Here is a 27120-nt window from a genome sequence, read left to right on the forward strand (position 1 = left end):
AACAAAATGCATAGCCATAAACATATACGCTGATACGGAACACTTGCGTTTGGCAGTTTGACGTAGTAATAATTGGGAAGGCAGAAGGGTAACAGGTCAGTTACCACAGTGTGTTCTGGTTCAACCAAGGAAACTCCTGTACTCCCTTTCTGAGGTGTCAGACCAAGGGGGATCACTCTAAGTTTGACATGATGACACCAGAAGGTGTTCACAGGTGTAGTCCATGCTGGGATAATGCTCAGAATCCCCAACTCTGTACAAACCTGAGGGGTATTTTGCTTCAAGGATGGAAAAGTTAACATGAGCTATTTCTTATTTGGGCATTGATAGTACATGTTGATAGTACTTGACTATATTGATAAAGTGGAAAAAGCAGTCATTGGCTCAGCTATCAGAAGTGGATTCAAGTCCTGACCTCTCCATATCTCACTTTCCTTATCTATAAAATTAGGGAGTTGAGCCTGTTTGGTCCTTTATACCTCTAACTGTACAAACTTATGATGATCTTATTTTGTTCCATTTTGTAAAGTTACAAATGAAGAGTTAAGGGAAGAAAATAATACATCATTTCACAGGTGGTTAAAAAAAAAAAAGCAGAAATTGTAGATTACAGTAGAATGTTTTTGTGATTGTGTGTTTACTTTATGGGAAGTCTGCTAACATTTGTTATTTAAGATTTCACTTGTGGTAACTGATAATTCCCCAGTGTGCCTCAGAACCAAACACCTGCAAATTACTTAATTTCTAAAGTGAGATGGAGCATGACCATTACAATTGATATAATAACTGGAAACAAATGAAAGAGCTTCCATAGAGATCCTTTCACCCAAATTTTCATATTATCTAAACAGACCTGTCATTAGAGGATTGTAATAAGTTTGAAAATTTTGCCTCAGTGAGAAGAGAAAGGGGGATTTGATGTTGATCAGCTTTAGCTATCTCTCTGGAAGGAAAGATTTTACTGATTTCCAATTATTACATTATATCGTGCCTATATTTAGAGCCGTTATTAGTATGATATGGCTGGGGCTTTGCTCTAGAGTACAGATATTTAGAGCTAAAGTGTTTCTTCCTCACAGTGACTAACATCCCAGTTCCCCACTATATGAATTCTACAGAAATCTACAGGATATCTCACGGCCACTCGCAGGGTCTAGTCTCTTAATACCAGCTTTTCTTTTTTTTTTTTCCATTCCCCCTTTAGAGGTACGTGATAGTATATCAAGGGGACTGATTCCATCCTCTCCAGACATACTTTGTTTATATTCAGACTATATTCTGCCTGGCTCTCTTACGCCCCACCCCCATCCTGAACTGAATTTGTCCCGGGTGCAAGAAGTCCGAGTTATGGTTTTGCTTGTAGTTACTATCACAAATTTTAGCAATTTAATATTCCCTGATTATTTTAGTCTTCTCTCTCTAGCTAATTTGTAAGCTTGTTTGTAGGAGATGTTGACAACATATGTTTTTCCTTTATTTTTCACAGTTCTTAGCATAGTACTGAGCATACCCAAACATTAAATAAATATTTTAAATTCATTGATATTTTATAGGCCCATAAAAGATTTCACCTCATCTTATGAACTTAAAGAGTAACTCCTATGTTTATGGAGTTCAGCAAAAGTCTAAATTAAAAATTTTACTAAAAAGCCCTGACCCTTAAAGGAGAGTTAAAGACATCTTTCAATAAAACCATTCCTGATGAAACCATAATAAAGGCAAAGCAATTTAGTAGTTTCTTGAGAATTATCAAGGCTTTAAGCCAACCTGTCATCTTCAGCATAAAGACATAGAAAATAGGTTTGACCAAGTTATCATCTGTAAGTTAAAGGACAAGCTTTTTATATAAAAATAATGTGTGTTTGATCACATAGCAATTCACCTCCAGTTACAATTTTACCAATTACTTTCTCTTGAGCCTTTTTCAAAAATGTTTCTCCTAGGCTCACCTAGTTTTCTCTCGTTCATAAGTCATTTTAGTTAATTTTATATTGCAGTGTCTTTTATAGAATTTTTTTTATTTCTTTCTAGCAGGTACAAACTAACTCAATACTGGAAATTTTTTTCCTAGCATTTTTCTCTTGAACTTTCTTCATTTATCACCATTTTTTGCATATCATTCTTTCTATGGATATTTTCTCAAATCTTTTATCTTCTTTCAATCCTTTTGGCAGAATGCCTACCAACTGAAGTAGATTAATTATATACCAAATCACAATTGTCATGCATGTAATATTTTAAGATTTAAAAGTACTTTCCCAGCAATAATCCCATGAGAGAAGTAGTCTTCTCAATTTAGAGATGAGAAAACCAAGGATCAGAGAAGGTAAGTGACTTTCTCCTCACAGAGGCAATAAGTGTCAGAACCAAGATTCATAGATAAGTCTCCTAGTTCAAAATAAGAACTTTTTTATTATGACATGCTACATCATAATACAGGATGATACTCCATTTTTGTGACATCTTTGAGGAATAAGTTGTTTTACATTATTGAAGTTTACCCTATGACATGCCAAAACTATTATTTTAATTATTTGAACATGGGAATTATATACTAAAATTCAGTACAAAATACCTGCTTTCTGATTTGCTAAAATAAAAAAAAAAATTGAATGCAGTTTTAACTTCTTGAATGTTTTTTTCCCTCCATTTATTTCTTTTGTTCTGATTGCTACCTGGTCTCTCCGTATATTTCTTTTGTTCTGATCACTAACAAGTATCTGGTCTCTACAATTAATTTTGCTTACTTATTTTGATGCTCATCTCCTTAAGAGATTCCCTCCATCCCTTCTTTTTTTATCTTTTATTCGAAATTACTTGGATTGCTTTAAATTGTTATTTAGTCTTTTACATTTTATTTTAAAATTCCTTCTCCACTTTTGAACCTTACTTTTCCTCAACCAGATGATTATGTGATTTAAAATCTTGCCTCTCTTTCTCTCAAACTTTTAGTAGAAGAAACATTTTTCTAAGGTACCCTTTTTTCAAGGAGTTTTTCTTTAGTTTGTCCTTCCCTATAATGATATTTCCTTCTTATCTATTCTGAAGTGTCTTCTCTCATCCATGATGTTGATATATAGATAAATAAATAGGTAGATGGAAAGTGAATGTGCAAATTAGGGGTCTCTTCTGATCTTCTTCTTTGCCCCCAATCAACTTGAGCAACTTTCCATTTTGTTATCTCCTCCCCTTAAATATAGTTATTTACTTCTAAGGGAATTGGCCATGGAATATTAATTTAATCTTATTCCTTTAATTCCTAAATTGTTAAGTTTCTTTCAACTATTTTTGCTCCTTAGATGTTTTTTGTCACTTGTTGATTTCTTTCTGTTCACTCTTGTACTCATCATCCAATTTCTATTTTTTTAAATGATAATTTGGAAACAAAAAAATCAACTCACTACATAATCCTATTTGATTGTTATATTTACCAAAATTTTTTGTGTTTCTTCTATTTGAAGTTTTTAAGAGGCAACATATAATGATTGGATTGAAACGCACTTCAGGCTTTTGTTAATTATATAGTTCTAGGTAATTCACTTACCTTACGTGGGCTGTTTCTAAATTTGTAAAATTAGGGGAATGGAATCCTGAATATATAAGACCACTATGATACTTTTTTCATGGATGACTAGGATCAGAATTACAGGATTTTTTTGGCAGAGGTAGGGAGTGGGGAGTGGGGTTGGCAGGGTGAGGAGCGTGGAGAAGGAGGAGGGAAGGTTGTTATATCATGCTATATCATGAGTTCCTTTCCTCTTTGTAATATACTGGAATAGAAAATACTACTATTCCATTCTTTTTACAGATTGCTCATAGCTAAAGAGTAGTGGATTTCTCAAACTGTTATTTCATAGCAGAAAATTTTGCCCCAAATATGTTGTTTGACATTGATATTTTAAAATTTAACAGCTATGTGCCTTGGGTTTTCAAGCATGTTTTTTGTTTGTTTGTTTGTTTGTTTTGTTTTGTTTTTGTTGTTTTCATTTTTGTTTTTTTCTGGCAGTGACCTGTAGATTCAATCAATAATAACTTTATTGTTTGTGTTCAAAAGATCATATATTTTCTTATGTTTTTGCATTCACTATATATTCATTTTAAATATATATCGTTTTTCTGTGAGACTGATGATCTTTAAGTTATTCCTGTATGTTTTGTTTTCAAAATCACACACTTCAGCATTTTCATTGTGGGGATTTTGTCTTCATTTAAATTTGCTATTCTTTGTTTTCCTTCTACCAAATTTGTGTCCACTTCTAAATTTTTGAGTTCTACTTGTATCATTCTCCTTTTCATAACTTCTAACATTTTGAAGAATGTTTCTGTTGTGAATTTGTGTCTATTTTGTTGTTTGTGTTCAACAATTCATATTTGAGAGCTCTGATTTCCAACTTAATTTTCATCCTAATGTTCTGGTATCTCTTTGCTGTGCCATGACTTCCGAGGAATCATTGAAAGTGTTTGGTGTATTTACTTCATATAATATTACTTGAACTAATATGTCTTTTAAAATTATTTTCTCATTTTTCATTTTACCTTTTACTTTCATGTTATGACCTCACTGATGATTTATCTTCTTGGAGATTATATTTTCTTGAACTGTGTGTCTTTTAATTTTTCCCCTGTATTCCTAGTGTCTTGTCTTTTTTACTTTCTTACTCACCCTTTTGTTTCTACTCACCCCTTCTTTTTCCCTGTTATAGTCTGTTTTCTCTTGTATAATCTCTAAAGCTAACATGCTCAAGCTCTTCATTTGGGGACTATGAGAGTACAGATGTTTCCCTGCCCAAAGTAAATTCTGTGGGGAAAAGAGTGTAACTAGGTTTTTAGTCCTCTTGTCCTAACTGGCTCTGTCCTGTCATATTTTCCACTCCCCTACTTTATCCTTGACAGTTGTGCTGTTTCTTTTATATTGGGGCAGAGCAGAATCAGTATTTTCTTTTTTTTCTTCTCAGATGTTGAAGTGGTTTGTAGACTGAATCTCCCCAATGAAAAAGCTTAGGATCCTGAAATACAAACCTGAGAAATCAATCAGGCTGACCTTACCCTGCACAGGGTATATTGGGGATAGGGTATAAAAGTTTTAAGTATTTAATATTGCCAATATTATTGCCTTTTATGATGTATCTATTATATTATGTATTCAGTTTTAATTATTCCATATTTGGCACATATTTTCTTCTTTTGAATGTTAAATTGAAGAAATATGAGAACTACATTCACTACATTAAGTATCCACAGAATGCTGTGCTTTTGGGGCACATGTATCCTTTTCTAATAATTTTCTTTATCTTTCCTGATTGTGGCACAATTTAACTTGTTTGATAACATTCTCCTGTTTTTGATTACATTCTCCTGTTGGTAAAGAAGTCAAATTGATCATAAAATCCAGCCAATAATTGAGCAAGATTTTAATCTCCAGGCTCTTGATATTGTTGGAAATGAAATCCTGAACCCCCAAAAGGCACAGTAAATAAACTCAAGATTGTGAAGCAGTATAAACTTTTATTACATTCCTGCAGGAAGCAGGGGCGATGCTGGAGAAGAGCTCATACACACTTCTCAGGAGCAACATCAGCTTTTTTTATCCCTAACACTGACTGCAAAGTCTCTCCCCCAACTTTCCATTGGCAGGGGAGATAAGGTCAGCTTTTCCTGATCCTCCTACAACATATGTCCTTTAATATCCCCTCTCTCATTATATACATTGCATGATCACTAAAATGAGCCTTAGCTCCTTCTGAAGAGGAGAAGTTAATATGTGTAGTAAACAACTATGCATGTGTACTCTAGCTTAGCTCCTACGGTTGTCCTTTTAACTTTTTTTTTTTTTTAATTACTCAACTAGTTTTGTCCAGTTTTATCTAGTTTCAACTGGTTTCAGGAGTTCCCCTGCTCCCCTCTTCTGAACTACTTTTTGTTCCAGATTTCCTGTTTTTCTCCTCTATGGGAACATAACTATTTATTATTCTCACAATAGCAAATATTATATCCCTCCCATTACCTCTTATCTAGCTAAACATCTAAAGTTTCTCTAATTGATGTACTATGATATAATCTTAAGCACCCCTCCAATATCCTGATGACGCCTCTTCGTATGCACTTGAACTTATTAAGTCCTTCCTAAAATGTAGTATTCAGATCTAAAAATCATATTCCAAATAGCATATGAACATATTTGGGGAGGGGGTAATTTGGGGCTCTTGGCCTCATACTGTTGCCCCATTAATCTTGTAGGCCATCAAAATCTTTAGATCATTTTCAAAATACCTGTTGCTTGTCCCGTCCTATCTCATATTTATAAAATTAATTTATTTTAACTCAAGGACTCTACATTTATCCATTAAAATTTCATCTTATAATTTTGGGCTGATTTTTCTAGCCTATCCAAATCTTCTTGATTCCTAAGTCTGTAATCAATTGACTTTTTCTACTAACTTAATGTTACTTTCATATCTATTAAGTATGTCATCTTTTTCTTCTCAAATGGTTGGTAAAAATCAAGTTGTGACCAACTCTGTTCTTGAAACCCCATTAATAACTAATAATTTTGGGGTCTGAGCATTCAAACAGTTCTGAATCAACTTAAATTTACCCACATTCCTATATTTTATCCATAAGAAATATTTATCACCTATTTTCTTAAGTCTGCATAAGAGCATCTATATTCCCATGATCTTAAAGTCTAGTCATCCTATTAAAGAGAAAACAAGCTCAGTTTGTCATGGAGCTATCCCCGACTTTAGGTATTTTCACAGTTTGAGAAACAGAAATCTGTCACTCAGATGCTCACCATAGATGCCAATTATTTAATAGGGAAAAATTTACAGAGTCAAAAGTCATAACCGCCTCGTTGGCCCACCCAGGCCCCTGAATGTTGATCAAAGTATAAGGCTACAATAAGGGTACAAAACATAAAGCTATGACCAGAAAAGGAAGTCTTTAATTTTTCAAGTCAAAGGCCCAGATTGAGTGATCTGCTTCTTCCCCTGATGCTAATGCCTATTATAGCTTCACTGGAGGAAAAAGTGTCCCCAGTAATACTGCCCTAGTTGAGGTTATTTGTTTTATTTATTGCAAGGCAATTAGAGTTAAGGGACTTGCCCAGGGTCACACAGTTAGTAAGTGTCAAGTCGCCAAGGCCAAATTTGAACTCTGGTCCTGACCTCTAGCCACTGCACCACCCAGTTGCCCCTGTGGTGCTTGTCACAGTATTAATTACTCAGTGTCCTAGGCTTTTAGTCAAGTAGAGACATACATTATTCAGTAATATTATTAAATGATAGGATATACATATATTAAGATATAATATGAAACTAATTTCATATAGTATCTTTAAAAAAAATTTACTAGATAGTAATAGATATAATAGAATACAAAACTAATTAGAGAATAGCAAATACATATACATAAAAGGATATGGAATTCAGCCATTGTTACAAAATAGGATGCAGGAGAAAGAATACAGATTATATTATAAGCAAAGCTTAACTGGTCACTACTTGAAAAGCAGAGGCACCAATAGATCTTTTCATGACCTAAGTACATGATTTTGCTCCAATGAGAGTGAATATAAATAAATATAATACATTGATATATAATAATATAGAGAGTGTATAATTTTCAGAGTATATTCTGAATTAAGCCATTTGTCTTTCTCTAATCCTGCAGACTCCCTTCCTATTCTTCACAATTTCAGTTTCAGTCACCTTAATTGAGTAAACATTTATTAAGCACCTCCTATGTTCAAAGCTCTATTCTTTAGGTTGAGGAAAGAAAATTAAAAACAAAATAGCTCTTGCCCTCACATAACCTATATTCTACTGAGTTCAACATGGACCACCATCTGTAAATATGAGGTAATCTGAGAACGGAGAGAGACTAATAATTGGGGGGGGGGGGGGCGTGGAGGAAAGCAGGACAGTAATGGGAGGTTTCATGAAAGAAGTTATAACTTAGTTGAGCCTTGATGGTTTCTGACAGATAAATCTGAGGAGAGAGTGTATCCTAAGAGTGGCAGTTAGCTTCTGGGACTCCCTGGAGGTGGAAGATAGTATGTGGAGTTCAAACAGCAAGCAGCAGCTAGTTTGGCTTAGATAGAGTATGTGAAAGGGAGCAATGTGCAATAAGTTGGAAGTGTTGATAGGATCTGTATTATAGAGGGTCTTAAATGTCAGGCAGTGAAGTTTTTATTTTATACCATGGGTTTTAATTTATCTTTCTCTGAACTACTTGAAATTATCTCTTTAAAAAACCTCAGATTTGTGTCAGACTATGCCTTGCCTTCTTTATCATGTATTTTAAAATAGAATGGACACTTTCCTTTCAGGGTTTCCATCATTATTAATTCAGCAACTATTTCCTCCTTATTGATCCAAATTGTGTCCACAATGGCAATTCTGTCATTTCCTCCCCCTTTTGAAGAATAGTCCATTTGGGTAAGGGTCTTTCCAATGAGCAAAAATCCTTGACCTCTTAAACATATATTCCAGATAATCAAACTTGCCAGGTAAATTATTTTTGAGTGGATAGGCATTACTACATAGACTATAAATTATTTTCTTAAGTTAGGAATCCCATCAATCCCATCACAGTTCTAATCCAAATTATGCTTTTTCTTACACTGAAATCTTATTGAGCTTTATGTGTAAGAATTCAGTAAATTTATGATCTCATTTAAATAAATAAGAATTATTTATCTAAACCATCTCTGCCAAATATCATAATCATGACAAAATAAAGATAATAACTATTATGGTATAATAGTATAATGTTTTATATAATAAATATATTAATGATAACCATTATTGTTGTTGTTATAACTAGCATATTTATAATGCTTTTAGATTTCCAAAGCACTTTACAAATATCTCATTTGATCCTCACAACAATCTTATTGCTATTATAGAAAATCGGCATATTTTTTTCATCTTTTGCTACAAATAAAGGGAATGATTTGCACAATATTTTGGTCCAGACTTATGGTCTGTGTTGCTGTTGTGGTCCCCAGTGTTTGAATGTGGTCCCAATTTTCTTTGGTCACTCTTATAGGTAGATGGGAGAAGATTAAAAATATGTTTATGGAACAGAGTATGGTTACTTCCTCCCCAGGGGTCTTATTTTGGGTTCGTAAATGCAGATGGGAGGCCAACCTTGGTGTCCCATGAGCTGTTTCAATTTCAGGCAGGCATTGAGCATACCACTAATTAAGGAGTATGACAGTGTAGGTGAGAGTCTTCTCCTTTCTATCCCAGTCTTTATCATTGCATCTCCAAGAATTTATTTGATATTATTTTATATTTACTTTTGTAATTTGGCATTATTGTCAACAATAAAAATAATACATTTGTTAGTACTTTATAATTTACAGAAAGTTGTCCTATAAAAGTTCTAAAACTCCTATTTAGAATTTACTTTCATTTAACCAAATCTTATTCTTCCTTTAAGGTCTACTTCAATTCTATCTTCTTCATAAAATCCTAGATGACTACTTCATCCTCTATCTCCAAACCCCTTTAGCACCTAATGTCAGCCTTAGATCATAAACTACTTTGGATTATTACTTTTTCATGTTTGTACATCTTGTCTTCTAGTTTGGACCATTAATTTCTACAGGGCAGAGATCATGCCTCAATTTTTTTAAATTGGTAGAAGAGAAGGGTATTTCAGAGCATTATTTGTAAAATTTGGTTCTAGAAAGAGCTCTAGAAAGTCTACCTAAAATCCTTCCCTTTTCCCACCTATGCAAATGCCAACCCTCTTTAAAGATCTCCCTCAAACCCAACTTTTCTAACCTTTATAATACCCAACATAGTACTGTGTATAGGGGAGATGCTAGGGTAATTTTAAAAATAAGTTTATGCACATTTATCCATTCAGTAAACAAGTTGAAATAGCTACTGTGTTTGAGATATAGTCCCTGATTGGATGAATGGATGAATAAATGAATCAAGGAATGTCATTGAACTCATTCAAGAAGTATTTCTTGAGTATTTCTACTATGTTTAGTACTAGAGGAATAAAGAAACAAACTAACAAGTTTTTCATGTCTCCTATGAAAACTTATATGAGAAAAGTGCTGTTAAATCTAAAATTTATATGATCAAAAATAAGATGAGCCAGTTATGTACTAAGAGTGAGAAATAGTAGACAGCCCAAATAACACATTGGCACCTCAGAAACATTGAATTAACAAAGCATGTGCTATGTGGATTCCGTACAAAAGATTTATGGAAAAATGTGGGCAAGAATCACACAGGATCAGAATGCACAGAGTTGCAGCAGAATCTTAGAAGGAGAATCTATCATTTCTAGAGATTTCAAATACAAAAGTAATGAGATAATCCCTCTTAAACTGCTTTTCTAACAAACATTAATGTGTTTGTTAATCCAAATTGCTTCTATTTTTCCTTAGCAAGGACATTTTTCTATTTCCCTCCACTTTTTAAAGGCTCATTGAAATGATCAAGCTTTTAGACTTAGACATGTGATTATACATTTCTGTCAAGAATTTAGGTCTCAAAATAGTATCCATTTCTTCATGATGAGGATACTTACTACACAGTAAAGGAAACTGGGACTATACACTTTACTTGGTCAGCTTCTTCAGGAAATGCAGACACTGTGACCCAGAACACTGATTAGCTGCTAGTTTCTTCAAATTGATGTTCATGGTGTTATAACAAGTTACATAGTTTAAGGGAAGTTCTTATTCAATATACATATATTTTTTCTTCATTTTTAATTTGGCTTTAGCTGTTACTACTTCAGTAATTTTAATTTTGTTATGTTGAAGCTAAGACCGATTTATATTGGAAAATAATAGAAAATCCAATATAGGAGAAGTAGAATAAATATTTTTATCCTAGCATGTTCTTTACCTTGGGCTTAATCAGAAATCTAAGGGAGATTAGATTACTGAAGTGCTCAAATAGAAATGAGACCTTTTTCTGGTTTAAAAACAATTCATGATTTAAAGGAAAAAGCAAGAAGATAGTTCAACCTAAATTTTTTATTATTATTATATTAAAGTGTCAGTCCATAGTAGACTATCATGTACGTAATATACATAGGTTAGATGATATTGTGTATCTTAGGTAGCTCTAACCATGTAGCAGTTTAATAAATTTAAAAAGATAATGAGTACATTATTAATTAAGGAATCAAGTGTAATTATGGCTTCTTGCTCTGACCTGTGTGGGTCAGCAGTAATTGATGTCTGGGAAAGAATCAAAAACTAGTTAGTAAATGGAATGGGTCAGGCCCAGATAACCCCTTCAACTTTCACTGCTGGAGAACATTTAGATAAAATGCAGCAACACAGAAAATAATGAGGGAAAGGAAAGGGGGAAACCCATTTATCGGCTCATAGATAATCCCATGAGGCGCAGTATCCCCTGTAAAATGAATTTACAGGCCCCAAAACCTAGATTGATAAATAAAAGGTTTATTGTAGGAATTTGGAAGTAAAGCTCAGTTAGCCGCCAGGGCCAGAGGTGGCCGCTGGGCGGGCAGGAACCCTTACATGGCTGGAAGGATACCATGTGTTGGCTGGGAGGGCTCCTGCAATGAGGGCTCTGGCTTGGCCCTTTTTATACCCAAAAGATGATGGGCGGTACCCCTAAGTTCTCGGCGGGCTTTTCAGTTAGCTCAGATCAGGTGAGGGCTGGGGGAAGCTGAGCTGATAGTGGGGCTGGGCCCGGATATTCAAAGGGTGCCTTTGACCAGGATTTGTGAATCAAGGTCAGGAATGGGTTGGGCAATTAAGAATCTTAAAGGGACCCCAACCCTCATCAGTCCCCCCCTTAAACAGTTGAGACTTAAATTCATTTAAAAAAAACGAAAATTTGGGGCAGTGTCCTTCATTTAAGGAAAGGTTGAAGATTTTCTCCAAAGATCTTCAGAGTAGAGGGGTCCCCTCGTCTTGTTCCTCCCTCAAACCATCGCCTCCAGATGCATGTGGGAGAAGGGGCGTCAATTTCTTCTTTAACTGCTTCGAGCTGACAAGGGTCGTAGAGATTTGGGGCTTCATGCCAGGAGGTGAGGCGTGAGGTGTGGGGGATGGAAGCAAGACATGCAGGGTGTGTCCTGGTCAGTTGTCCCCAGTCAGTGTTCTCCAGGCTGAAAGGCCAGCTGAGAATCCAAAGTGTGAACCCTAGAGAAAACAGATCTCGGGAACAGATTAAAAGTGGGGTGTCATCCAGGGTGGAGATGGTGACATTCAGGAGAATGGGGCCTTTAGCAAGAAATGCATCAGGTCCCTTCTGTGGGCTGCTTGTCTGATGCCCATCTAATTATCAAAGAGAAAGAGGAGAAAATGCTGAGAGAAAAAGATCATTTGTAGCCTAGCTCTTTCACCAGGAAAGCTAATTTCTCCTGGGTTTGGGATTAACGGGTGTGGACCAGAAGCCAGGGGAGGCAAGAGGCCTTGATATCTAATAGATTTAATGAACCACTGCTCTTTTGTGAGGCAGGGTCCAGGGATGGGTATATCCCCAGTTGTCAGAGCTGCAGATCAAGATAAGAATGCAGTTTAAGCTCTTGGAAATTTTGGAAAAACTGTTGTTTTTCTTGAAGACAGTCAATTATTCAATAAGCAAAGATCTTGAATCTTTTCCTTCCTAGTTTCCCCACTCTTTATGGAGGAGGGGTGAAAAGTATCAGCATAGCCTACCCAGCTTACCGGCCCCTGGGGTGTTCGGGCTGTCCTGAGATAAAAGGGAAACAGGGCCAGACCTCAAATTCCTGCCAGAGAGCAGGACGCTGGGGGGCCAGGTGAACCCTTGTGGTGTTCTGGGGTGGTGAGAAGGCAGTTCCTCCTACTCAGATTCAGGGCAGAGACTGGGGTCTTCTAAGGCTTAAGTCTAGAAGAGATTTGCAGTAAAAGGGCATCTCTGCTTCTTTCTGAGTGTCTGGAGGCAGGAGTTGCCCTGAGGAGAGAACTAAGAGTCTCAGGTTAGCTAGATAAAGGGAAACCAACAGGTGTTAGAAATCAGTTTTGGTCTTACAGATGTCTATTAGTTGTCCATTGTCCAGTAGCAGACAGATGACCAGGCTAAATGCTTATTTGCCCAAGCATTTAGGATACAATGATTACATATAATCAGGCTAGAAACAGCAAGGTATGACATAATTGAATTGCATTAACAGTTTCTGTTGACTGTTGCTTTGATCTTAAAACATGAGGAAAAAAAATGCAAGAACATAAACAAATATTTATCATAACATTATGTTGATAACAATAAGGAATTTGTCCCCATAGGTTCATATCCAAGTAGATGATATTCATACAAATCAGTTTGTTTTTAAAATACCCAGTGCAAATACAATCACATCTAATTCCACATAAGAAAATTCAAAAAGTTAGCAGTTAAACGTTTAGAAATAAATCCTACAGAAGCATGGATGGCATTCACAGAAACCCAGGCTAAGTTTGGTTATTGCTCTTTTCCCAACCTTTTCAATTCAAAGGGGCTAACAGCAGGGAAGCCCTGTTAAGGTGGGTGGAGAGAGATTAGTTAATCTGTTCAGTGGAGTTTATTGAGAGGCAGTAACAGGACCCCAAATCTATAGCTTTCATTCCCTTTAGGCGTCCCTAAGGGAGAGAGAGAGATTATTTCGCCAGAGCTGTGCCATGACGTCTCAATGACCAGTGCTTGGCTTGAGCGTAGAGCTCCAGACAGTGTCAATCAAGTCCCGGGAAATTGAGCTGTCCCACCTCACTGATAGAGTTTGTGGGGGGTTTATTATCTCATGAACAGTAAATCAGGAAGACTGAAATAGAGGCAAGAGCAATAATGGAAGACATTCCTATAGCTTGAGATGGGAGAGGCATTCTGCCTATCTCAAAACCTTCTCTGGGGAAGAAAAATCCCACGTGACCCCTCCCTGCTCTGTTAGAAGAGGCAGAGGGAGGGAAAGGCAGCTAGCTACAAGGTACTTAATGTGGAGAATAGTGGCTGAGGACAAAAACCCTACCCCCGCCCATCTTCTAGTGATTAGGGTGTGGGGGCCTTTGGGGCATTTAGAAAGGTCAGACTCTAATTGGAGATAAGCGATTCCTGAAGCAAGTTGGGGGTTGGGCAAGTAGAGAGAGATTGGAACTCTACATATAGAATTCAGGTGTTCAATGTAGCCATTGTCTAAAAGGCAGCTTGAGGGAGAATCTATTCTTATTCTATGTCCCTGGACTGAAGCCAGAGAAGTTCAGTCAAGAAAGAGACAGTTTAAGGAAACTGAGGCAGTAAAAAAGAACTGTTGCACACCAGAACAGAGAAAGATTCTAGTGAGGTGCCAAATAAAGTAGTTAAGGAGTGTCTTTTAAATACTTTCAATCACTTTAATTCACCCCTGCCTGCCTGCAGTCAGGATGGGGGAGGGGGGAGAGGGGGGAAAGGAGAAATCAAAAGAAACTATTTTCACTCTCTTAACAATTAATTTGCCTGGATTCAGAATTTTGTTCCCCAGCCCAAATTACAAAGATGTTCTTTCTGAAGCTCTAGACTGGCCAGGACCAGAACTTGGAAGGGGCATCTTTTAACTGTTGGAAGGGGGCATCCAATCGAGAGAAAGAGTGTGCTAGGAGTTAAAAGTCCTAGGCCAAGAGAAAAGTCAGGAGCTCCCACCTGCAAGGTTACTGAGACAGAGAAAGGCTTGAACAGCTAGTTTAAATTCTGTCTAGTCTTTATAAAGCAAGTAAGTATGCCCTGAGGCTTAGAAAGAAAATGGGCAGTTTTAAAATCCAGCCTAGAGAGAATGGTCAGGAAACCGAGTCCCATTTTAAAAGGTATGGGACAAGCTAGTTCTCTGAGAGGGCTGGAATTCTTGGCTCCTTTAAAAGCTATGGGAGGGGAGTTCAGAGTTGCGGCAGAGCACCTTTTAAAAGTGAATAGGAGGCTTTTCTAGAGATCTTGAACAGTCCCCAAATCTCCCCACTGTACCCCAAGAAGGGGACAGGATGGGAGCATTTAAATGGCAGGTTAAGCCACATGGGAGAGGTTGGAAAAGAGAGAGGATGGGGGAAGGGAGAGATGTTATTTTACCCAGTGTTTCTCAGGTGGCGAAGGTGAAGGCTTACGCAGTTGGGGAGAGACACATCTCCAAGTTCGCCCCGATCCATTGACCGTCTCCTCGTAGCTACAGCCTGACCTCTACGGTGGAGTGCGAGAGAGGCTCAAACACAGATAACTCCCCCAGAAGAGATCAAGGAGACTGCCGGCCTGGGACCCCAGAGGGTTGGCCACATGGTGGGGGGAGGGGTGAAGAAGAGACACTCTCCCTTGTGTCAGAGTTGCAGCCTGTGGGCAGGCTTTTCTGGAGAGATAAAGGGATTAGAATTTGCTTTGGCTCTAGAAGCGGCCTCTAGAGACAGAGTGAGACGAAAAGAGAAGTAGTCTCCATGGGAGACTTTGCTCGCACCCCAAACCTGGTCTGGGTGCCCTATGTTTTAGAGATAGAGTTAGATGAGGGTAGGAACACAGATATTCTTCCCAGAAGTTGCTCGAAATTGCTAAGGACGAAAATTGGTTCTGAGAGACCTGAAAAGGTTAAGGTTAGTTTTCATGGTAATGATTTTTGGGGTTCCCATGAGGATCACCAACTAATGAGGGAAAGGAAAGGGGGAACCCCATTTCTCGGCACATAGATAATCCCATGAGTCCCCTGTAAAATGAATTTACAGGCCCGAAAACCTAGACTGATAAATAAAAGGTTTATTGTAGGAATTTGGAAGTAAAGCTCAGTTAGAAAGACGCCAGGGCCAGAGGTGGCCGCTGGGCGGGCAGGAACCCTTACATGGCTGGAAGGATACCATGTGTTGGCTGGGAGGGCTCCTGCAATGAGGGTGTTCCGGCTCACCTCTTTTATACCCAAAAGATGATGGGCAGTACCCCAAGTTCTCGGCGGGCTTTTCAGTTAGCTCAGATCAGGTGAGGGCTGGGGGAAGCTGAGCTGATAGTGGGGGGCTGGGCCCGGATATTCAAAGGGTGCCTTTGACCAGGATTTGTGAATCAAGGTCAGCCATGGGCAATTAGAAAGGAATCTTAAAGGGACCTCAACCCCCATCAAAAAGTCATTCCAGAGTTTTGATCTCACATTTTTAAAATGTAAAGGCAAAAGACTAGACTTGGAATAGTTGTTATTTTTGTCGATTTTAATTTGGGGGCTCTCAAGTCTAGTGGCTAATGAAAAGTATACCACCTATTTTCTAATAAATCAAAGGGAAAGTCTTTCCTAAGAGCAACATTTATTCTTAGAATTTATGCATTTTAATTGCATTTCAGGTTTATAGCATTTCTCTTTTTTTTTCTTTTTTTTTTTTATTAATTTTATAATTATAACAATTTTTTGACAGTACATATGCATAGGTAATTTTTTACATTATCCCTTGCACTCCTTTCTGTTCCGAATTTTCCCCTCCATCCCTCCATCCTCTCCCCTAGATGGCAGGCATTCCCATACATATTAAGTATGTTATAGTATATCCTAGGTACAATATATATGTGCAGAACCGAATTTTTTGTTGTTGTTGTTGCAAAGGAAGAATTGGATTCGGAAAATAAAAATAACCTGGGGAGAAAAACAAAAAATGCAAACAGTTTACACTCATTTCCCAGTGTTCCTTCTCTGGGTGTAGCTGATTCTGTCCATCATTGATCAATTGGAATTGGATTAGCTCCTCTCTATGTTGAAGATATCCACTTCCATCAGAATACATCCTCATACAGTATTGTTATTGAAGTGTATAATGATCTCCTAGTTCTGGGTTTATAGCATTTCTCATGAGTTTATTATGTCAGCCAGCATTTTAACTATATTTTCTATTTGAATCCTACTCCCCAAATCTCCATTATCCAAAAGAAAAGAAGCCTCCAATAACAGCATAACCTCTCATCTGTCAATAAATCCAACAACTCTGTTACTTAAGAATAAATATGATAATTTTAATGAGCAACTCTATATGGTTAATGTCATGTTTTCTATTTGCCTGAGTATGAAAAATTTTGCATTAAATCATTTCTCCCATTTTTTCCTCCTGTGTGTATATGGTTTACTACTGTTGTATTACTAAAAATCTTGGTATAAAAAATATTGACTAAGTAATTAAGTTTTAAAAATACTATGGGAATATTGACTTTTTCCACATTAAATAAAAGTAACATTAGATGTTTGGTTGCCTGCTTTAGGAACTTTAATACTAATTTTATCTTATAAGTAACATAAAACTGTGAATAATGTAATTTATGAAAAGGGACATTGCTTTTTGGACAAAGTATTTTACCTTTATGGGCACCATTTATTTCAGTGTGACATATTAGGTCAATTTATTGCTTCTGATATGTGTGTGTGTTTCTTTTCTTTCATTTTTTAAAAGTGAACTGCCCCATTCACCTCAAAACCTGCTGGCTAGCCTGAATTCTTCCCATAGCCGTACTGTGATGCTCTCCTGGGTTCGACCCTTTGATGGAAACAGTCCTGTGCTTTATTACATCGTGGAGCTGTCTGAGAACAGTAAGTAGAGGAAACAATTGCCATCTTGGAAAATGATCCAAATTCTTTTTTGGGCTTTTAAAATTCTTAACCTTTACCACAGACTTTAGACTCAGCAACAAAGGACATGATATTACTTTCCTTGAAGGTCTCTAAATGGAAATATATGTATTGCTTAAGGAAAGGTAAAAAGAGATCACAATATCTGTAAAAGGAAACAGAGAAAATCGTCACAGGAAAAAACAAAAGCCAGAGATTGGACAGAGTTGAGGCCCAGCAGGATTGCCATCCATCCAGTTCCATTTTTTTCCTCAACAAAAACTCCTGGCATGAATAAAAACCATGAAAGAAAAAAGAAAGAAAAAATAATAATCTGTGGCCCCGAGGCCATTATCTCTGGATAATGAGAGCTATTGAGGAGTTTTCCCGTACATATTGTATTCCTCTTGTAAGGCCAATAGAATTAGCAAGGAGACAAAGAGAGCGTTGCTAAAGGTTGAAACTATTCATTAAAATAACCCTCTTTTGGAGATATGGGGAGATTTTTGTAGATTTTATTTATATGTGCAATTCATGACTACAATTACCATGAATAAAGAGAGTGCTGACTATAGCCTATTTAGAGCATTTAGCTGATGAATAGCTAGCTAATGGTACTAAATAATAATAATTGCAATAATGATGATGATGATGATGATGATCTTCTTGACTTCATTGAAGTATTAAAAACAGCAACAAAGTTCATATGTATATAGCTCTTTAAAACTTACAAATTACTTTCTTTACAACAGCCATAATAGGTAGAGAATGCATGTATAATAATCCCCATTTTACATATGAGGGCCCTGGATGTCATCTTTAGTGATCAGGAGGCTTGTTCCTAGTCAAATAGCTAGTAAGCATAAAACTCAACACTCAGACCCAGGCCATCAAAGTTCAGGCCCAGTACCCTTTGTACTGTACAACAATGCTGTGTCTGAATGTTTCCTGAGATAAAAGACATTGGCACTCTTACAATTAAATTCATTTTTTAAAACTAAATGTTTCCTAATACTAGAACAAAATGATGGTTTCAGTACTGTCCAATTCTTTGTGACCCAATTTGGGGTTTTCTTGGCAAAGATATTGAAGTGGTTTGCCATTTCCTTCTCTAGTTTATTTCACAAAAGAAAAAACTAAGGTAAACAAGGTTAAGGGACTTGCCCAGAATCACACTGCTAATAAGCATCTGAGGCCAATTTTGAACTCAGGAAGATGAATCTTCCTGATCCTGTGCCCAGCACTCTATCCACTGTGCCATCTAGCTGCCTTAGAACCAAATTACATATGCCTATTTAAAATCTTAGATTTCAAAATCTGTATTATTCCCAGTCTATTAATATTACAAACATGATATAGTTGCTTGCTGTTGATAAGTATTTTGTAATTGGAAATAACATATGATGGCATCATTTACCTTCTAAGTTACTTACAATAATTTTCATTTCCCTTTTCCCTTTTACTTATATGTCAGTATTTGGGAAGGCTGGAAAGGTAAGTTAGAAGCCCATTACTGAAAACCTTACATTGAAGACCTCTCATTTTTACTTTATGCAGTAGTTATTAAAGGGTCACTAAGCTTGTTTAATACAGGAGTATCATGATCAATAGCAATGTTTTAAGAAGAGTAATTGGACGGCTGTGTAAAGGATGGTTTAAATAGAGAAATACTGGAATAGCAGTTAAGGTTTTATAGAGGTAAGGAGGAATGAGGACCTAATTTAGCCCCCATTGAATGAAGACCGTAAGTAGGTATGAGAGAAATTAGCAGGACTCACAAATCGTTAGGATATCATAGGATGAAAAACAATGAAGAGTCATAAACGAATTCCATTTTAGCATGGAGAGATATGGATATATCCTATCTGTGACACTACCTATATGACATGGACAAACCACTTAATCTCTGTGAGCCTCTCAGGTTGCTCATTTGTAAAATGAGTTAGATAGATTTGTGGTCAACTGAGAAAATATATGTAAAGCATAAAATGTTGTATAAACATTTATCATTCTCCTCCTTCTTGTCATCATCATCACTGTCTACGAGGTTTTGAATAAGGATAAAAGAGAGAAGTTAGGAGAAAGAATATTTGGGCCATGGTACACCAAGGCCAATTTAAGCAAATTACAGATATCCTGTAATCATGCTTCTTCCTTTAAGATGAACCTCAAGTACCATCTTCTGCGCAAAGCCTTTCCTGGCCCACCAACTATTATTTCCCCCCTCTGAAGCAGGTGTTTTTAATCTTGTGTGTGTGTGTGTGTGTGTGTGTGTGTGTGTGTGTGTGTGTGTGATGGATCTCTTTGGCAGTCTAATGAAGCCAAGGAATCTCTTAAAGCTTTTAAATGCATAAAATCAAATTAACAAGATTACAGAGGAAACCAATGTTATTAAAGTAGAAACATTGAAATATTTAAAACAAGTTAATGGATCCTAGGTTTAAAATGGCTACTGTAAGACAACCCTGTATTTAATTTTTTTGTATTTGTTTGGATTTATTAACTTTATATTTATGCTACATATATTTTTCTATATGTACTTGTCTTCCTCCATTAGATTGTTAGTTCATCGCAAGTAGGAATTATTTCAGTCTCTATACTTTTATACTCTTTACCATGTGTGGTACTTGGTGGGGAGCAAAAAAAGAAAAGGGGAAAAAACATTTATTATGTGCCAGATACTGTGCCCAGAACTTTTATAGATATTATCTCATTCAAACCTAAACACAACCTAGAGAGGCAGGTGGTATTATCCCCATTTTATAATTCAGGAAACTGAAGCAAAGAGATTAAATGACCCACCCAAATTCATACAACTACTAAATGCTGGAGATTAGATTTAAAATCTAGTCATTCCAGCACTTAGCCACTGCACTACCTAGGTACCTCAGTGGACTTAGGAGAAGCCCAGTGGAACTAATTGATTCAGCCTTGAATTTCTTCTGCATTTGGAATTTGATACATGAACTAATTTATTGATACACATATATGAATGTAAACTGAGTATTATTGTTTTAAAAGAATCATGGTTAGGGATCATCTTTCGCAGCACTTTTGCTTACTTATCTTTTTAAAAATGTTGTATTTTTGAAGATTGGTGTTTTTGCAATATCAAATATGTAAAGTTTAGTCTCATCTTCACTGAATTATTGCTGGGATAGACACGAATGCATCTTACAGAATGTGGAACACTAAAGCAGCAGAAAAGCCAGTGAAGGTTAGAGAAGAAAGGGAAAGAGAAGAAACATTTATTAAGTGCCTATTCTGTACCAGGCACTGGGCCAATCAATTTTTTTTTTTAATCATTCCCATTTTTTAATTATAGTTTTTTATATACAAAACATATGCATAGATAATTTTTCAACATTAACCCTTGCAAAACCTTCTATTTCAACTTACCCTCCTTCCCTCACCCCTCTCCCATGGCAGGTAGTCCCATATGTTAAAGTATATGTTAAATACAATATATGTATACATATTTATACAGTTATCTTATTGCACAAGAAAGAACGGATTTAGAAAGAAGGTAAAAATAACCTGAGAAGAAAAAACAAAAATGCTAAAAATGCTAAAAAGAAAAAAAAAAAAAAAAAACAATAACAGAAATAGTGGAAATGTTATGTTGTGGTCCATACTCATTTCCCAGTGTTCTTTCTCTGGGTGTAGTTGGTTCTATTCATTACAGATCAATTAAAACTGATTTGGATCTTGGATCCTCTCATTGTTGAAAAGAGCCACATCCATCAGAATTGGTCATCATACAGTATTGTTGTTGAAGTATATAATGATCTCCTGGTCCTGCTCATTTCACTCAGCATCAGTTGATGTAAGTCTCTCCAGGCCTCTCTGAACTCATCCTGCTGCTCATTTCTTACAGAACAATAATATTCCATAACATTCATATACCAGAACTTATTCAGCCATTCTCCAATTGATGGACATCCATTCAGTTTCCAGTTTCTAGTGTGTGGTACGGAAATGGTGAGGGGTCACTGTTTAATAAAAAAGCTGGAGAGAGCTCTAGAGAAAAGCAAAGTTTATTGTACATTCTCGCGAGAAGGGCGTCCCACTCCTTGAGCAGACAATCAAAGAGAGGAAGCACCTCCTGTGGGCAGGACAGCACCTTTAATCCCTAACACAAAACACCCCCTCCCACCACTGACCCTCATCCTCATTGGCTGAGAGTCTTACATTCTAAATATGAGATCTACCCACGAAATTGAACTTGACCAATAAGTACATAGTTGCCCATATTTGGCTGAAATAGGGAGATATCATGAGAGGGGAACGCAATTATGCCCTTGACTGGAACTTCAGAGTCCTTCAGGCCTACTCAAACTCTGAAGTAGATGAAGCCTTACTCAATTTTCACAACTGTCTTGAAAGATCTGACCTCATCTCATTCAGTCCCTCTTATTTTGTATACTGAGATCTCTTCAAATTTTTTTGTAACATAATTTCACACTCCCTATGCATTCCTCACTTCCTTCTGCTTCCTGTTGGCCTTGGGCCACCGGCTCCACCCTTGTCCTTTTAATCATTCCAGATGATGAGTTTTGGACAATTCTGGTTATTAATCTGATCAAACAAGGGATGTAGATAGGGAATAATATAACACCACTAAGGGCTATAAGGCCCAACCAAAGGAGCTGCTTCCACCAGCTTCCCAAACCAAGATCACCAAGAAGTATTGAACAGTGAGGTCCACATCTATATAGGAACACGAGCCAGTTTCCTAATGTTCTTAGTGATTTCTTTTACTAGATTGCCATTGTCATCAATCTTTATACAACATGTTGATAAATTTAGTTTAGTACAAACTCCCCCTTCCTTAGCCACAAATAATCCAACACAAGTCTGTGTTCTAAAACAGCCTCTCTGGTTCGAGTAGCTCCATCAGCCAAAAGATCGAGTGCCTTAGCCCTGTGATTGGTGATATCCTGTTCAACATATATATTGGGGTTCTATATCCCCAACTTCCATCTTGAGTCCAGGTGACCGGCCCATACTCTTTTAACTATTCTTTCTGGAGGCCAGGAGTCACCCCAACCATTTGCATCTCCAGTCTGAGTAATGGAGGTATCTAAACTCTGTTTCCCCCTTCCCAAATCATAGTACGACTGAATCCCTAAATATTGGTTTGCCTGTTCAGGAAGAAAGAAAAATTTTGGCCTTATTAGTCCAATATAACAAATCCCTGTCCAATTAAGAGGTAGGTGAGTATAGGCAGTTAAACCACAGATCCAATAATGACCCTTTAGAGCAGGTTGTTCCCTTGAAAATATGTCTGAGCTATTCCTTGTAAAAGGGTAATATTGTTGGTTTCTCATCCCTAGGGGGCCTCCCCCCCACAAAGGTGACATACTGACATTTCCATAAACCTTGCTCCTTCCTTCAACTACAATTGGCAACTGGCCACTGGCCTGTTAGATTAGAGGTACTCAAAAATGTGGGAAACAGAGTCCCATGTTTCCCAGGTGTCCCTGGGGTGACATTGTACCAACCCCATTGATAACTGTACCCAATGTATATGTTCCCTTTGGGATCGGTTACTAAGGACCCAAGCTGGGCTTAAGGGGACAGGTAGCCATGGCCATTGGTTTGATTGTTGGAATCCAACACAGATCCAACAACTTGATAAGTTCTCCCTATATTCTGCATGAGCAGGAGGAACTGGTTCTCATCTCTAGAAGGTAAAGGCCTGGTTTCTATGGCTATCATGAGGAAATAGGTAAACCCAAAGCTCAGGGAAAGCCCTGTGACGTTCAATTATTATAACACTGTGAAGTTAAGGTGAAATTCCCAAGTGAAAATATATCAGCTTCCAAACAGGCAAAGAAACCCAAAGTAAGAAAAGAAAAGTCATCGAGTTATAATGCACTGGATTCAGAATCAGTGTTCCCATTCAGTGAAGGTCCCCTCCTCAAATGTAATTTGAGGTCTCCCCTGTCTTCAACTGTCCACTCTGATAAAGGTGGCGCCACAGGTCCTTTTGTCCTGGTGTGGTGTCCAGCCTCGTTCCTGGGTGCGAATCGCAGTATCTGAGGTTAGGGCCACCTGGTAGGGTCCGTCCCAGCTTCTGCCCTTCCAGGACGGATCAACACCCAATCACCAACCTGAATTCTATGAACAGGGAAACCTAAAGGAAGAGTCTGAGCTATTAATCCTTTTTGTTGAAGTTCTTGCAAATGTTTTAGCAATGATTTAACATTATCTCTTAACAAATAAATCCTTTGTCTCTAAAATAGGCTCCCAGTCTCCCTTATGATAAGTCTGGAAAGAATGACCGTATAATAATTCATAAAGTGAAAGCCCACTATCTTACATGGCTTAGTTCAGATTCTAACCAGAGCGGAAGGCATTTCGTCCAAGGTAGTTGGGTCTCTAAAGATAATTTAGTCAGCTGCCATTTTATTTCTTGGTTCATCCTTTCTACTTTCCCAGAAGAGGGAGGATGCCAAGGGCTATGGAGATCCCAAGTGATTTCTAAGGCCCTAATCAGATTCTGTAATACCTGAGCAAAAAAAACGTGTTCCCTGATCCAAGTCTATCCTCTCCACCATCCCATATCTGGGAATAATTTGTTCTAATAAGACCTTACTTACTGTCGAGGCAGTTGCTCAGCCTGACGAGAATGCCTCCACCCATGAGGTCAGATGGTTCACTATGACCAGCAAGTATTTGAGGCGACTCTGGTGAAAGCTCAGTAAAGTCCACCTGGATGCTTTGGAATGGTCTGATTCCTGGAGGTCGTCCCCCTTTTGGGAGCTGGCGTTGAGCAGCCTTGTCAGTCCTTCGACAAACGAGACAGCCGTCCACCAGGTGTCGGCCATAGTATATGGGCCGGGGGAAACATACCTTGTCAACACAGCATCACACAGGTTTTGGACATCCCATTGACTGTCCTGGTGCAGTTGCTGAAGGACCTGCCTCAAACTTGCTTTGGTCAGTACCTCTTTGCCATCAGGTAAGAGCCATCGTCCTTCTGAGTTCTCAACTGCTCTGAGAGTTGAGGCCTTCTCTTTTCCTTCTGAGTAAAACTAGGAGAGGGTAGACTAGGAGGAAGTACAGGTATTAAGGCCATTATATGAGAAATATCCTGGTCTCCAGCTCCCTTGGGCTCCTCATCTGCTAATCTATTTCCCCTTAGCTCAAAAGAACTTCCCTTCCTGGTCCCGCAATAATTTCAACCCTTGATTTAAAGCAGACAATTCACAAGTTTGAGCCGACCAATGGGCAGGTAGACTGCCCTTGGTAACAGTGGAAGTTCTAGCAAACCCATTTCTCTTTTTCCCATTTACCATCCTAGAAGAACCATACATAAATTCTAAACAAATATTTATCATAACATTATGTTGATAACAATAAAGAATTTGTCCCTTTCATAAGTGAACATTATTCATACAAATCAGTTTGTTTTTAAAAAAACACCCAATGCAAATACAATCATATACAGAATGTCTAATTCCACATAAGAGAATTCAAGAAGTCTTGATAAGAGATTCCCATAACTTGGGATGGGAGAGACATTCTGCTATTCTGAAACATAAGATCTTATCAAGTATCCTGATAAAGAGGCAGAGGTAGGGGGGTTTGCAGAACTAAGAGGCAGGGAAACTGAGGCAGGATTGAGTCAGGATAATTAGAGAAACTGAGTCAGGACAATAATTCAAAGTTAAAACATAAGCCAGCCAATTATAGTCTAGCAAATTTTCGGCGAGAGTCCCCTGTAAATAAATTTACAGGCCGAAAACCTAGATGGGTAAAAAGATGTTTATTGCAAGGTTTGGAAGCAAGGTTAAGATCTGGTTAGAAATGCCTTGAGATGTAAAAGAAGGCCTTTTGTCTCTGCAGCCTTCTCCAAATCCAGCATCTGCTAAAATCAGGTGTGTCTAGGTAGTGGGCAGTAAAAAGCTTTTTCAACTTTTTGCAGCCTCTCCCTTATCTGTAGAGACAAGAGAGTGAGGCAAAAGGAGACCTTTTGTTAATTGCAGCAATTCTTAAAGAATTGTGCCCGAGCATAAAGCTCTAACAACGATCCAGGCCTGAAGCAGCTTGGATGTTCACTGCAAAATAGGAAAAAAAAATTTTACCTTTTCCAGAGTTCCATTCAGTACCCAAATTATGTCTAGTTTTTGAGGTCCTTTGTCAGGGAACCAAAATGATGAGGTAAGTAAAGAATAAATAGTTTCCAATTCGGCCTGAACTGAAATAAGACATCAGTTTTTCCCAATTTTCTGACCAGTTGAAATCTCAGTTCCCTTCCCTCCCTGTTTACAGTAATTATCAGATTATACATAACAGACTAGTAAATTTCCTGAAATAGCAATAGTCAGACAGTTTTATACAGCAATAGTTCTGTTCTCCAGGGGACAAAAAGGAAGCAGGATTAAGATTATGATCTTGGGTAATTATAGATCATCCTTTTCTAATAGTATTGCCTCTAATAGTATTTCAGCATTGTGGAATCTGTGAGCCATCTCCCAGCCCTCTGATTTAATATTGTTCTAACTTGAATAGCCCTTCATTTCACTTTCTCTGCATATTTAATAGGGGATTGTTTGAGTGTCAAAAGTTCTTTCCATATAGCTCCTCCCCATGATCGTGCAAAACATGAAAAATGCATCTGAAGACAATATAGATCTATAGTCAGGAGTCTAGGATTGGGGTTTCAGAGATTGCCAGCTTTGTCTCAAAAAGAAAGGCAAAGTGGGAGCGGTCCTAGTACTGTATATCTCACTGACTACTTGCTCTGATTACAGACATAAGAGGAAAAATCAGGGGCATAATTTATTTAAGGCAGTTTTACTTCAGGTAGCTGTCCTAATTTTTAACCATCCCACCTCCAGATGGTGCGGTTTGATGACCTATGCAAACAGTTATATCTGAATTCAAAACTCCAAGTAAATATTAGCTCCAGTCCCAAAAGATTTTATCTCCTACAGCAATTATCATTAATCAAGGCTTCAGGTGAATCTAGTTCTCAAGAATCACAGTAAAGATTCATCCTAGAAAATTCACAAATTATACAGTTTATCTTTCATATCTAAGTAGATGGTTCTAGTTTAACATTACAGATTATTTTGCCTTCAAAATACTCAATACAAAGAAAAATTTTAAATCGCATGTTGTCCATCCTGTTTCCACAGAAAAGAAACTTTCAGATCTTTCAGATTTAACTTTATTTAATTTATTTAATTAATTAAATTAATTAATTTAATACTCTCTTCATTCTGAAAAGGATTAAAATTTTTGCAAATAACCCTATAAAATTATCAGATCAGATTAAAATAATCTTTAAACTAGGAGACTATCACGCACGTAAATAAACATTAAATAATTTGCTTTAGTCAGATGAGATCTTAGTAGAAATGAATTGCTTTCAGAAAACTTACAGTTCCAACTCCTTAGAACAGCTATAGACTTGAAAAATAAAAATAAGACATTCAGTTATTAACACCATATAAATGTAGGCTGTTTCTTTAAACAGTAGGAATAATTAATATCTAAATCAGCAAGGAGGTGCAATTATTTAAAAAAAAAAAAAAAAAAACTACTATACTTAATGGGAGGAGGGGATTAGAACACCTGACC

At 37.2% G+C, this 27120-nt stretch overlaps 1 protein-coding gene across 6 annotated transcripts in view; it reads left to right on the top strand.

Moving 5' to 3' along the window:
• The window catches only part of SDK1 (sidekick cell adhesion molecule 1), a 1233278-nt gene that overhangs the window by 872735 nt on the left and 333423 nt on the right, over positions 1-27120 (top strand). For all 6 annotated transcript variants that reach the window (XM_074281198.1, XM_074281201.1, XM_074281200.1 and 3 more), the window contains one exon: positions 17372-17508. In XM_074281198.1, the coding sequence (XP_074137299.1) occupies positions 17372-17508 (137 nt within the window). The remainder of the gene's footprint in view (positions 1-17371; positions 17509-27120) is intronic.

This window comes from Sminthopsis crassicaudata, chromosome 1 (genome assembly GCF_048593235.1).
Source record: "Sminthopsis crassicaudata isolate SCR6 chromosome 1, ASM4859323v1, whole genome shotgun sequence".
In the NCBI taxonomy this organism is placed as follows: domain Eukaryota; kingdom Metazoa; phylum Chordata; class Mammalia; order Dasyuromorphia; family Dasyuridae; genus Sminthopsis; species Sminthopsis crassicaudata.